This window comes from Plasmodium yoelii (genome assembly GCF_900002385.2).
Source record: "Plasmodium yoelii strain 17X genome assembly, chromosome: 11".
Lineage (NCBI taxonomy): Eukaryota > Apicomplexa > Aconoidasida > Haemosporida > Plasmodiidae > Plasmodium > Plasmodium yoelii.
Genome location: NC_036183.2, coordinates 747939 through 762882, shown reverse-complemented (window position 1 = coordinate 762882; position 14944 = coordinate 747939). Strand labels below are relative to the sequence as shown.

Sequence of the window (14944 nt, the reverse complement as noted above, 5' to 3'; positions counted from 1 at the left end):
ATATATTTGCTATTTTTACATAAGTAGGTTTATATAAACAAATTATAATGAACGCACAAGGATATACATGAGATATAGAATGTTAATTCGTATGTATAATAAAAGAAAAACAAATCCATGTATATATATATTTAAATAAATGCTCATTATATATGTGTTATAAAATCATTTTTTATAATAATATGAACAGGTAATAATTTTTTTTTCGTACATTTGGCTATATTTATGTTTTGTTCATATATTTATTTATAATTTACACACACAAATATCGAATTAGACTTGTCAATATTATTTAAATGGAAAATGAACAAATACTCGAAATGTCTTTTAAAAGTTTGCATTATATTATTTTGGCAATATATATATAGCATTAATAAAAAGGTATAATAATTGTAATATGTAAGAAATGGAAAAATCACATACAAATTCGAATTGTCAGTTTCATGAAAATCTTTATTTTACGGTAGCTATATATACATATGGAAATAATATATATGTAATAAAATATTTTGAATTTTTTACACATTAATAAAAAGTGGATGTCATTTTCCTTTCTTTTTGCTTTTGTTTTCCTCTCATTTCCTTTCCTTAAATATTTTCAAAGTAATTTTCAAATTTAAGATAATATATCATCAAGTGCATATATAGATGGTTATTATTAAAAATAAAAATTTGAATATAAGAACATATTTTCTTTGAGAAAAAATATAGTTAAACAAATGGAAAACCCTAAATAATTTTATTCTATTTTATTCTATTTTATTTTACTTTATTTTATTTTACTTTATTTTACTTTATTTTATTTTACTATTTTGTTATTTTTTCTCTACAATTAGTAATAATAAACACAGGTGGGCATTATTATATATCTTATGTTACGTTATTAAATATATTATTTATTTATGCCCATTGCATATAACTATTTTTTTTTTTTTAGTTTTATGCAAATTATACAAATGGTAAGTAGTTTTGCAATAATATAAATATTATTATATTGGAATAATATGAGGGCAATATATTTTCGTTAAATTGCGACAAAAAAATATATATAAATAAATATTTGAAAATTTAAACATAAGCTTGAAACGAAAAATTGAATGAACTTGAAAAAAATTAAAATTAATAAAAAACGTTAAATAAACAAACGGGATGAATTAACACAAATTAATTGAAATCACCAAACAAATTAAGTGAAAACAAATAATTGAAGAAAATTACAGCGAATTAAAACGAGAGAAAAAATAATAAAAAAAAAATAAAAATAAATTAACCAACAATAAAGTTGAACAAACCTCATGTTAATTTTCGTGTGAAATAAAAGGAAAACTTTTTTTTTTTTTTTGTTCTAAGGAATTTTTGCAATTATTCCGATTTATATTATCACCCCTCTATATATATATGTACATACAACATATATAATATAATATGTATCGTATATTAATTTTTGGTACTTAAAATTAATAACAAAGCTTGAATGGATATAATACTGCCCATATACATGACAAAATAATATTCAAGAATGAAATATTAAGTAAGGAAAATATACTTTTTCACATTAAAAAAAAAGTGAAAAAAATTTTATGCAATTTAAATGGCCTATGATTGATTATTCTCCTATTTTTTTTTTTTTTTTTTTTTTTTTTTGACAAATTTATAGGACCAAGTTTGATAAAAATAAGCAACAAATATATATATGTAACAGCAGTATAATAAAAAGAGCGATTTTTTAAATCTATAAAATCTGTTCGTTATTTAAAATTCCGCACATATGTGTAAATATGTGCATAAATATTTACAGGTACAAATTTATATATTATATGAAATAGTGTGTATATATGTAATATACTACGATTTTTATCATACATATAAATAGGTTGTTTTAATTTTTACAGCAAAGATATTAAGATGAGTTATGCTAAGCAGAAATAAATAAGCATGAAACGGAAAAAATTCGAACGATGTATTTACTACATATTAAACAGAGTAAAAATTTATTTAAGAATATGGATAAAATTAAAAAATGTTATGAAATATATTTTAGGCTTTTTTGTTATAAAAAGGAAATTAAATGTAAGAACTTATAGAAAAAGAAGAACCTTTCCATCTATGACATTAGTTTTAGATTTAGATGAAACATTAATATATTGTACAAAAAAAAAAAAATATGATTATCAAAAAGAAATTGATGTATTAATAAATGGAAAATATTTATCTTTATATGTATGTAAAAGACCATATATAGATTTATTTTTTTCTGTTTTATATCCTTATTATGAAATAATAATATTTACAACATCGATTAAATCATATGCTGATACTGTTTTAAATATTATGGATGTTGATCATTATATTGATAAAAAATTTTATAGAGAAGATTGTTTTGAAATGAATGGTAAAGTATATATTAAAAATTTAGTAAATATTAAAAAAGAAATTTCAAAAATGATATTAATAGATGATTCAAACACTTCCGGTTTTAAATATCCAGATAATTTCTTTCATATAAAAAAATGGAAAGGTGAATTAAATGATACAGAATTATTAGACATTATTCCTTTTTTTTTAAATCTTCGTAAAGTTGGAGATATAAGATCTATTTGCTCTTTTAAAGCCAAATCACAAAAAGATATCGCTAACTTATTAACAACAGCCCCAGTTAAACATATAAATTATTTAAACGATAATTTATCTCAATCTTTATATCCACAATCTTTAGCATTTCAGGCAATTAACTATTTAAAAATATTTATGAATAAATTTAGATATGCTCGTAAAAAAAGACAGTGGAATGAATTAGGAAAAAAAATTAATAATAAAATGAAATCTTATCCGTATTCTTTGTCAAAACTTAAAGGCTCTAGTGATGATGATGAACACAAAAAAACAAGAGAAAAGATGTTGAGAAGAAAATTGCACTATTAGTTTGGGAAAAAAAAAAAAAAAAATAAAAAAAAAAATAAAAATAAAAATAAAAAATAAAAAATAATACAATACGATGCGATGCGATACAATACTAACGTGTGGAATCCCCCCTTATCTTTATATTATAATGCTGGTATTCTAAGATGACGGTACATTGTTTAATTCTCTTTTATATAAAGTCATTTTCGAATAACAAAATAGTTAGCTAACTCATGCCCATTTTTATTTCTAAAATATGCATATTTTGATTCCGTTAAAAAAAAATAAAAATGTAATTTCCAGTAAAACTACAGAATGTTACACACATATATTATGCAAATTTTATTAATCATGCATTTTTATGAATCATTCATTTTTCTGCATATATAACATTTGTAAGGAAATATTATTTGTTTTTTATGTTTTTTTTTTTTTTTATTATTTTTATGATGTCAAAATGTGGGATTACCCACATATATGTATGTACATATCATTCGCATATACATAAATGCATACACATACATGCATACACATTTATATATATGCGTTTCAATGATATATTTAAAAAAAAATGCTCGAAATAATTCATGGATTGTTAAATCATATAAAGCAACCAATTCAAAATATTTTATGCATAATATGTATGTCTATATAGTACACTATAAAATATATTTATATATATATATATATACATGTGCGACGTAAACTTATTTATTTATAATTATACTTTTAAATTAATTTATTTTTTTATTTATTTATTTAGTTAGTTAAAATGGGGAAATAAATCTTATCCATAAAAAAAAATATATATTTTTAATATATTTTTTCATATATTATTTAATTTAAAACTAACTTGGCATAATTTGTTTTTTTTAACCCTGAACCCTGTATGGTGAATTTGGTAATATAATATTTTAAATTTAAACAAGTTCTATATTTTCAAAAATGGAAAAAACAACACCATGTAATAATGTCATATATACAATTTTATGTTATTATAATAAACACACATTCAGTTTTATATCTATAATTTTTTTTTTTTTTTTTTTTTTTTTAAACTCTTTTAAATTTAATATGAACTATATATTTCTCACAAATTGTATGTTAATTAAAAATTGGTTTATACTTTATGAGTAAGGTGAAATATATAATATAAAATAATAAACAAAAGAAAAGAGAAGATAATGAAACGAAATAAAATAAGGAAATATATCAAGTATAAAATGGAATTATAAACATATAGAAAAATAATTGATTATTAACAAAATTATTTAAAACTATATATGCATTACATTTTGAAGCAATTATATCATGATTGATCGAAGTATATTTTTTTATTTTTAAATAAATTAAAGTTTTGTTTTTTTTTTATTATATTTTTTTATTTTTCAATTATATAAAACTATTTATACTTTATCATCATATTAGTATGGTTAAAGGATCAACAAAAATATATAATTTGTCAAATAAATGAAAATTGTAAATTTCAGCAAAATAAATTATTTATATTATTATATCTAAAAAAAAAAAAAAAAAAAAAAAAAAATATTATCTCTACATATTTTATAGGTATTTATATTCCTTTGACCAGACACATTGCTTATTCTTTTTAACTAATAAAAAAAATGAGTGTACAGAAAATAATAGAACAAAAATTAAGCTTAGCCTTAAAACCAGTGTTTTTAGAATTGATTGATAAATCATGTGGATGTGGAACTGCCTTTGATGCAATAATAGTTTCAAATAATTTTGTGGATAAAAGATTATTAGATAGACATAGGATAGTCAATGAGATAATAAAAGAAGAGTTACAAAATATCCATGCATTTTCTATGAAATGTCATACTCCTATTGAATATGACAAAATTAAGGAAAAATAAAATCCAAAGAAAACTGCATTTTTAACCCTACACATTTATCTATGCTATTTATCCTATTTATCCTATTTATGTCGTTATTTATAATACTATGTGAACATTAATTAAATTTAAAATACCATGATAAATTCATAATGATATGTTTTCTTGATATAAAATTTAAAAATAACAAAATAAAGTATATGTGATGTGCATCTATATATTTATGCATAAACCATATTAACAAAAAATGAAACAAATTTTTATATAATATATTCCCTATAAACAAACAATCAAAATTATACTTCGCTATCTTTATACAAACGTATCAATTGCACAATGTTTTGTGTATTCATTATAATGCCTTGTTATACCACCCTTTTCTTTGCTTAAATTTTTATTTCTTATCAATTTAAAAAAAAATTATAAAAAAATAAATATTCCCCACACACAAACGTATATATATATTATATACATAATTGTGTCTATGCGATATTATCCATTCGATTATTATGATATTTGCATAGGAGCCTACATATGAAAGGAACGTATAAATCATGAAAAAATGCACATTGAAAATATTAATTAATTGAATGTTAAAATAATGCTATGTTGTTTTTATAACACAACTTCTAGTCTTTATATTGATGAAAATAATCAGCACCAACATGCACTAATTTTGTGAATATAAAAAGATTAAGGACTATTATAAATTATATACATAGATATAATTCCTATATACTTAAAGTATGAACCATATTTTTATTAACATCAAAATTTTCATGTTAATTTTTCATGTTAATTTTTCATGTTAATTTTTGCCTTGTTATCATATTATATATATAGCATATGCTATTTATGATAATCTAAAGAATCAAATTCATTTTTTTTTTTTACTATGACATTTTGGATAAATTTATTAGTCATATTATTTTGTGTTAAAACCTTTTGTTTCGGTTTATTTTTTCCAAAATGTAATAAATATTTTACTATGTACATGGAAACATGTATATTCCTTATTATTTTCATTACAACAAATCCCTATTATAATAAATCATATGCTTTTTTTTTAGCAGCCTATAAGTATGTTCTTTCTATTTTAAAAATTTCAGTTCATATAAAATAGTTAGATTATTTTTTTATAGAAAGATGGTATTTATTATACAATATTATAAATGGTCAGGAGTTTATATTATACTCATTTTTTAAAGGAGTATATATTATTCTTTTCATTGATATTTCATTATTATTATTATTATTTGTTGGAAATTCGGGAATTTTAACTGAACAGTTTGGCATATTAGCGACTACATGCATGTGTATATAAGGCGTGTGTATATGTGCGCTAGTATTGCCTTACTATTTTAGCTTAGCTTTTCAGCATATATTCTATAAAACGAAACATAACAAAATAAAATGTAACAAAATGAAACGTAACAAAATGAAATGTAACAAAATGAAATGTAACAAAATAAAATTTGCTTTGTTTTGCTTCGTTTTGTTTTAAATCGTTGTCTATGTTTAAAACGGGAAAGAAAAAGGAAAGGAAAAAAATTGTCCTATTTGAAAAACGAAAAAAGTGCAATCTCAAAGTTACACACAATTTCCCCAAAAAAAAAAAACATACATATATTTTTAATTGTAGATTGAAATATTATGAGCATGCAATAAAATAAAAAAAATAAAAACAGCCAGGCAAAGACTGATAAATATTCTCATATTTTGTAATAATTAATATATAAAAAAAAAAATAATAACACAATTTAGAGGGATATGCAAAGTTAGATTAAAGTAAATAATTCTATGTTATTATGTAGGTAAAAAAAACTAAAATAGGAAAAAATATATGTATTTTATCTTTTCTAAAATTAAAGTGTTCAAATGTAAATTCTAGCACAAAATAAAAAAATATATATATATGCATGAAAAAAAAAATCATATTGCATATGCATAATATTTATCATTATTATTTTCCTTTACATTTGTGTAATAAATATATTTAGTAAACAATTTTCAATTTTAGTATAATATAAACACTTTTTAGTTACATATTTAAAAATGTTAATAAAAAATGTGCAATATTTATTAACAATTAATATTATTAGCAAATATATTATTAACAAATTGTATGTATTTATTAACAAATCATATATTATTTATGTATATGTACACATTGTATGCATTTTGTTTGTGTATGCATAATTTACTTACTTACACACACTAATAATAAAAAAAAAAAAATGATTGTGTTAGCCAAATTTAATTAAAAATATAGTTTGTGTTTAGAAATATTATTAAAAAAGAATAAAAAAAAAAAAAAACGGAACGCAATATTATTAAATTAGTTGTATGATCAATAATACACATTTCTGAAAAAAAAAAAATTCGCATATATTTAAGAGATAATATCTAGAAACGTGTGTTATAAATAATACATTGAATTTTTTTTTATATTTTTTTTTTTTATAGACTTTGACAATTAAATATTTTAATAGGAAAATAATTACATAAATATTATAAAAAAATATACATATAATAAATATACACACGCACGCACACATTTACGCCTTTGCGTACACACATATATACATGTATGCATAGACAGATTTATTTAATTTAGTAATAAAAATTAACACGATAAATAGAATAAAATGGAAAAGTCAATTTTGCCAGAGTGGACTGATATCGAAAGATATTTTAAAGATCCGGAATTAATAACTTCCGAGATATTATTTGTTGGTTTGACATTATGTAACGTATTTGTTATGTATCGACTATTTTTGGATGTGATACCTTTTCCTATATTTGTTACATGGTGGCAATTAGCACAAGGTTTATTAGTTGCCTATGTGTGTGGTGAAATGGGTAAAGAATTTCCAAAGTTTGCATATTTTCCAAAAGTGGAGATAAATGAAAATATGTTAAAAGTTTTATTTGTGCCATCAATTTTTTATTGTTTAATGCTTGTATTGTCAAATTATTTGTTATTTAAAACCCCTTGCATATCATCATATCCAGTACTTGTAAGTTTTACTGTTGTCTTTCATCATATAATTCGTTTTATTGGATGTGGAGAAGAATATATGCCCCTAAGATGGAAATCCATAGCATTTTTATTGTCAGCATTTATACTTGGATGTTTTGATTCCCAAACATCAGGAAAAGGTGTAATTATATGGGCCTTATTATATGCATTATTTTCAGCAGTATTTAGAGCCGGATTTATGCAAAAGATTATGCATTTAGTTGAAGGCAAAGGAAATACCTTACATAATAATCAGCATATGTTAGGAGTTTTAATATTACCAATATTCATTTTATTAAGTGGTGAATGGAAAATATTAGGACATATGCCATATAATATAACTTCTTTATACACATGGCAAGTATGGGGATGTTTAGTAACTGTTGGAGCATTACCTTTTGTCAAAAATGTTGTATCAAATAGATTAGTTAGAAGAACAGGACAAGGCCCATGGAGATTTTTAGAAATTATTTCAATTGCATTAGTATTTATGATTGGTTTAGGATATAATAGACCATCTTTTATGGGATATTTGGCTATTGTTTGTGTAATTATTGGAAGATCATTAGGCGCTTTTGATGTGCTATTAAATGTTTCTGATTATATGATCTCTGAAGATGAAAGAAAAAGAAAACTGGAAAAATCTAGTTATGCAAAGAGTAGGCAAGGAACCCAAGTATCTAAACCATTTTTATCATCTGGAGAAAATGAAGATGATGATGAAAGCTCTTTTAGTTCAAATGATAGTAAAAGCTATCAAGGTTCTCAAGATTATGATGATAAAGAAAGCGTAAATAGTAGTTCCAATCAATATAGTACACATAAAGGAACAAGTAGAATGGTTAGCTTTTCAAATCATACAAGCCAAGAAGATATGTCTGTTGATGAAAGTCGAATAGGAAGTGAACGTGATATAAATGCAAGAAGTTCGAGTTTCAAATCTAAACCTCAATATTCAAGAAAATATTCTTCAAAGCAAGAGGTTGTTGATTCTCAAGCTTAATATATAAAAGTTGTTTTAAACTGTTCATTTTATCTATTTGATTTATGTTCAGATTTTCTTTATTCATTGATATCATTTTATTATTTTTACTATTATATTTTTACATTATTATGTGTGTATGTGTGCCTATCATTGCATGTGTAATTATGTGTATTTATATATGTACATATATATATACACACTTTCACACGTGCCTATATAGATATACATTTTATTCATTAATAGATGAATTTATTTATTTTTTTGTAAATTTTTCGATTTATAAAATGATGAAAAATAAATATTTGCGCAAGCTTGCGTATGTTTTGTCACTACAAAAGAAAAAATTACTTTAAAAAAAATATACGCTTCAGATATTTCAAGTTGCAATTTATTTAAAAAAAAAAAAAACAAAAAAAAAAAAAAAAAAAAAAAAACACATATTGTGTATATATGTAAATAGGTATTCTTATATTTTGGGCTTTTTATTATTTTTCTTCAAAATTAATATCAATGAAATGTGCAAACATTAGTGTCTATCTGGTATTGTTATTTCCATACTTATGTATATTCGTTTTTTTTTTTTTTTTTTTTTTTTTTTAAATTATAGTTAAAATTTATATATTATAAAAATTATGGATTTATAGATATTTTGTTTGGGCAAGAAATCAGATGTATGTTTGTATGATCTGGTTGCGAAAATAAAATTTCGATTTGATTTCATTAAGTATATTTATGTTTAAATTGGTAAGTCTTTGTATTTTTAAAGATATGTTACATAAAAAAATACTGAAAAATAGAGATAAAATACATGTCTACATGTTTGAACAATTTATGTGTAATGCACTTATAATTATGTAGAAAAATTGGTAAAATAAAACTAAAAAATAATATATTAATTACATTAATTGTTATAAATTTCTAAATAAATTATGCAAACTTATACTATTTTTATATGAATTATAAGAACCAGGAAATGATGATTTATTTTTTTTATAATCATAATTTCTGAATGCTCTAATATGAGTAGTGTTATTTCTTTGAAATTTATTCGATTTTTGAGGAATTGCATTTGGAAAAAGAATTCCCATAATACTTTCATATGCTGGGCTTTTACTTGGTGGGTTATTTATATTTCCATTGTGTGGTTCAGGGAAAAATATTTTGTTTTGTAAAATATCTGCTAATTAGGAAAAAACGACAGAATTTGCATTAAGCTTGGGGCATTCATGTAAAAGCATAACAATTTTCATTAAGCTTGGGACATTCATGTATAAGCATACTGTCAGGGGTCTTCTTAACGGAATCCCAGAAAGATAAGTCATTGAAGCTTCCAAGCTTAAAAAAAATAAAAAAATAAAAAAAAAATAAAATGTATTATGTATCATGTATCACGCATCGCGTATCATGCATCGCGTATCATGCAATATGCAAGATTGGCTACATGTGAATAAAATAAATATGTAAAAAAAGAGCATACCTCTGAATCTAGATTTGTATTTGGAATGTATTTTGTATCAAACCCTTCATTAACAACAAGAAGATTAGACATAGTAGAAATCATTTTCCCTATTTGGTAATAATTGCATATTTTCATTAAAGGGCGTAACTCACATTTATATAAATTAAACCACTCATTTGGTAAATGTATAAGTTTAATTCCATATATACCATATTGTGATAAAATATGCATATTTTTTGCTATATTATATTTTTGTATAAAATTTTGTTTAGGCATTATAAAATCATCATATGTTAAATCACTTGGATAAAATACAGGAGAACATAATTGTTTGTTTATTTCTTGTTCATTCAATATAATTCCATTTTCTTTATATTTTAAAAATAAAGAATTTTGTTTTTTACACACATGTATTACTAAGTTATATAATAATTTATGTAAATGATATCTTAATATTTCTAAATTTTTTTTTTTATTATAATTTTTATGTCCATAATATTTGTCTCTATTTTCATTTAAATTATAATCATCTATAAGATTATCCATTGATTTTGAAAAATTTCGTCCGATATTTTCATTATTTATAAAATTATAATTATTTATATTTTTATTCGAATTTGATAATTTTATATAATTTATTTCTAAAATTTTAAAAACGTTTGAAGTGTCTCCATTTATACACTCTTCTGCTATTTCCTATAAAAAAAAAAAAATAAAAAAAATAATGTAGATCGAAAGGGTAATATTTTTATTTACTATGTTTACTATGTTGATTATGTTTACTATGTCGATTATGTTTATTTGTAGTGCTTACAAATTTAAGACAATGTTATATAATAACTAAATTCGTAAAACATACCTTATATGTTGCATCCTTGAAATATAATGCACTACTTAATGATGTAAACTTCGATTTTGCAATTGCCTTAAAATTATTTTGATCATCTGAAAAAAGATTATCATAATATTCTTGTGCAGAATCGAGAGTAATAACTTGCATAGTTCTACCATATCCTGCTATTATTAAATTTGGTATTTCCTCTAATAATTTTTTTAATTTTTTTGTTTTATAATAATTTAAATAAAAACTAAGAGGATATTGTTCAGAGTATGTTTTATTCCATTCACTTTTTATTGAAGAAACAAAGACACCTATTAATTCATTTTCACTATCATCCAATTCATTCGAATTAAAAAAATGAGAATTTTTTGTATTCATATCGCTTGATAATACTTCATGTTTGTACATATTTGAAGTGTCTTGTGTTTTATAGCTACCATTTAAATAATCGGATGAAACTGTAGTACCTGAATTGTTCAGAATGTCTAAGATATTCGTTTTTTCTTTTTTATATGATTCAGGTTCTTCTACAGTACTCTTTGTATCAGTTTCGTTTTTGTTGGGACTTTCTTCTGACTCGTTAGTCTCATTCCCTAAAAATTTAAATTTAAATAATTGGTATACATGTTGAAAATGAAGTTTGTGTGTGCATTCAATCAGGTAGCCATAATCTTTTTTTTTTTTTTTTTTTTTTTTTTTTTTTTTTTTTTTTTTTTTTTTTTGCACACACAAAGTGGCATTACCCGATCTTAGTATTTGCTCCTTGATTTTGTTTATTTCAGTCCATTCAATTTTTTGTCTTGCTGACAAAATAACGATAAGCTGAAATAAAAGAATATGCAACTGTGCTTTTGGCAATATTTTAGGCAGCAAGTTTTTATTTTCATTATCTTTTTTAAATTGAGGAAAATAATTCGGATGGCTATTTACCAATCCTTTCTGGTATATAATTGGATCATGAGTATTTTTGAAACGAGAAAAATTTGCAGAAAATTTTGTGTCATATTTATCAATGTAATCATCTTCAAATTTATCAATACTGTTCGTTTTGTTCATATAACTAAGATCTTGATTTTCAAAAAGCTGATTATTATTTTGTCCAAGAAATAAATTTTTCCAATTATTTTCACAAGACTTTGAATTATATAAAGAAGAATTTATATCATGGAGAAAATCATTTTTTCGGCTAATACTATTATTTCTTGAATTTATAGTCTGAATAATTTCAATACTATCAAGTTTATCAATTTTATTTTGTATATTTTTTTCATCATTATTTTGGCTAGCTGTTTTTTTTATTATATTACTATTTTCATCACACAATTTTATATTTGTCTTATTTTCATTGTACTGATTATAATTTGATATATTTTTACTACTAAATCGTGAGTATAAAGATTTTATTTTTAATTCATTACTAGTCATTGACTTTTTTATATTTTTTAATTGTGGTATTTTTGAATTATATGTTTCTGGAGTTATCCGAATTTTTATATCGTTTGAAAGTGAAAATATATCAATTTCTTGTATCTCTTCTAAAAATGTTTGTAATTTGTAAATACCACATCGTATTTGTAGTGCTTTTATATTAAATGTTTGTCCAAATATTTTTTTTATTTCTTGTGGCAATTTATTCAATGATAAATTATTATTTAAAGGTGTTTCTTCATTACTCAATTTCGGATCATAATTTGTATATTCTGCAATTGTTCCTAATATTATTTTCACAAAAAATTCACGATCTTCATTCATTTTTGGGGTTTTGTATTTTATTATTAAATTTCTTTCTAGTTCTTCATTACTTTTTGCAACTGGAACATCTGTCTTACTCTCATTTTCGTTATCATTTTCTTTTTCGTTATCATTTTTTTTTTCGTTGTCATTTTTTTTTTCATTATTATTATTATATCCATCTTCCTTTTCTTCATATTCATATATTAAACAATTATTTAAGCTTTTGAGGATATCATAAATATTAGTAAACCCTGCTTGCCCTAAATTTAAAACGGCATTATATTTTTTACAATATTCTCCAGATATTTTTTCTAGCTTAATCCCCTTATACCCAAAGGATTTTATAAGTAATATGATATTCCTTTTTGTGTGTCTAAAAAAAATACACACACATGAACATGTCATATTGTTTTTACATTTTCTTCGTTCACATTCTTTTTAATAAGGTATGTATTTTTTTTTATGTCCAAATGCTTACTGTTGAATTTTTTGATATATGTACAAAGAGTTTTGGGGTTTGAATTCTGGAGCGATTGGATTTAGTTTACTCCTAAAAAAAAATAAAAATGTATATGATATTATCAAATTACATGAACTGTGCAGGTAAAATGCTAAAAATAATTGAAGCTACTACTTAGGTAAATTAATTTTTTTGTTTACTCATATTTTTGAATATTGTTTTTTTCTGCTTTGTTCTCAAATTCTCCCTCTAGACACACTTGATCTGTCTCTCCGTTGTTATCTTTGACGTATGCAAAATTAAAAAATTAAAAAATAAAAAAATTAAAAAATATTGACTAGCCAATATCCAAATGTTATGATTTGTACATATTTTTTCATACACATTTATATAAGTGTGCATAATATATTTTTTGGTTTTTCTTTTAAAAGGGATATTGTACTTATATTTTCTTCTGAGGATAACATGGTGTTTTCATTCCCGTCATTTTGGACATTCTACATTAAAAAAACCAATGTTGTTTTTGCATTTTTTTCGAATATATATATTTACATTTTAATGTATATGCATGTGATATATTCATATTTTTTTTTTTTACTAATTCAACTTTATCGGTATTTTCTTCCACATTTTTTTCAGTTTTGGTATCTGTTTTCCTGAGCAAATTGTCAATAATTTGTTTGCATTTATTTTTTAACCAAATTTAACAATAATAAAAGATTACATATTTTAATTATTTTTTTACTTTTCATTTTTTGTGGAAGCAGACGTTTCTTCTATTTTATTCAAGGTTGTTCCAACTTTTTTTTTTTTTATATTTTCGTTTTCACAATCTGTATCATTTGAATCATCCTTTTTTTCACTTAAAACTTGCTCATTTAAATTTTCGATTTCAGTATCTTTCTGGTTTCCTAAATTTGATTTTTTGGTAAATAAACTTAATAGGCTTGGCTTTTTACCACTTAGACTCGAACTTGGTTCGGTATCCATATTTCTTTAAGCGTGAAAAAAAAAAATAAAATAAACAATGAATGTAAAATCGTTCATTCGTTTTTTTGTTTAAACTTATATAGACATGTGTGTGTGTGTGTAATTTTATATTTTTATATATTAATAAGGATAATATTTTATTACCAATCTAAATGTACATACAAATTATGTTGTTTTTACAGTTAGCTATTTTGAAGAATTGACTATTGAAAGAAAAATATAATATTTCATAAGATTATATCATTATAAAATTATTATATATTTTATGAAATTATATTTTTTTCTATTATTATTTATTTTATGATGAATAAAAATCTTAATATATTTTCCTATTATAATTAAAATATTAGCATATGAAAAATTTGGGAATATGCTCTATATATATATATTGAGATATATTATTATATATATGTGCATATAACATTATGTTTACCTTACTGTATATTCATTAAAATGATAAACAGCGTTAAGAAAAAAAAATATATATATACCTCATTTTCCAACTCCTTATAATCTGATATGTCTAAAGTTAACTTATTATTGTAATTTTTTTTTTAATTTTCCTGAGTATATATATGCAATAGTTGTATCGCAAAATGTGCCATAAGTAATATATTGAAATAATAAATGTAAAAAAAAAAAAAAAAAAAAAAAAAAAAAAATTGATCTCTTATTTTTTATAACTTGATCTAT

General features: G+C 22.2%; 4 protein-coding genes across 4 annotated transcripts; 3 read left to right on the top strand and 1 right to left on the bottom strand.

Moving 5' to 3' along the window:
• Positions 1-1935: 1935 nt before the first annotated feature.
• On the top strand, positions 1936-2922 carry PY17X_1116700 (NLI interacting factor-like phosphatase, putative; the record flags this gene model as incomplete). The annotated part of the gene is made up of 1 exon (XM_725147.1): positions 1936-2922. One exon carries the CDS (start codon positions 1936-1938, stop codon positions 2920-2922), a length of 987 nt encoding a protein of 328 aa, XP_730240.1.
• A 1604-nt stretch (positions 2923-4526) lies between these two features.
• On the top strand, positions 4527-4781 carry PY17X_1116600 (uncharacterized protein; the record flags this gene model as incomplete). Its single annotated transcript, XM_725148.1, has 1 exon — positions 4527-4781. One exon carries the CDS (start codon positions 4527-4529, stop codon positions 4779-4781), a length of 255 nt encoding a protein of 84 aa, XP_730241.1.
• A 2627-nt stretch (positions 4782-7408) lies between these two features.
• On the top strand, positions 7409-8785 carry PY17X_1116500 (glideosome-associated protein 40, putative; the record flags this gene model as incomplete). The annotated part of the gene is made up of 1 exon (XM_725149.1): positions 7409-8785. The coding sequence occupies one exon, from the start codon at positions 7409-7411 to the stop codon at positions 8783-8785; it is 1377 nt and encodes a 458-aa protein (XP_730242.1).
• An 890-nt stretch (positions 8786-9675) lies between these two features.
• On the bottom strand, positions 9676-14251 carry PY17X_1116400 (conserved Plasmodium protein, unknown function; the record flags this gene model as incomplete). The annotated part of the gene is made up of 10 exons (XM_022956487.1): positions 9676-9944; positions 10048-10102; positions 10245-10922; positions 11086-11660; positions 11811-13174; positions 13280-13351; positions 13462-13543; positions 13704-13758; positions 13860-13917; positions 14007-14251. 10 exons carry the CDS (start codon positions 14249-14251, stop codon positions 9676-9678), a joined length of 3453 nt encoding a protein of 1150 aa, XP_022812387.1.
• Between the last annotated feature and the right edge of the window lie 693 nt (positions 14252-14944).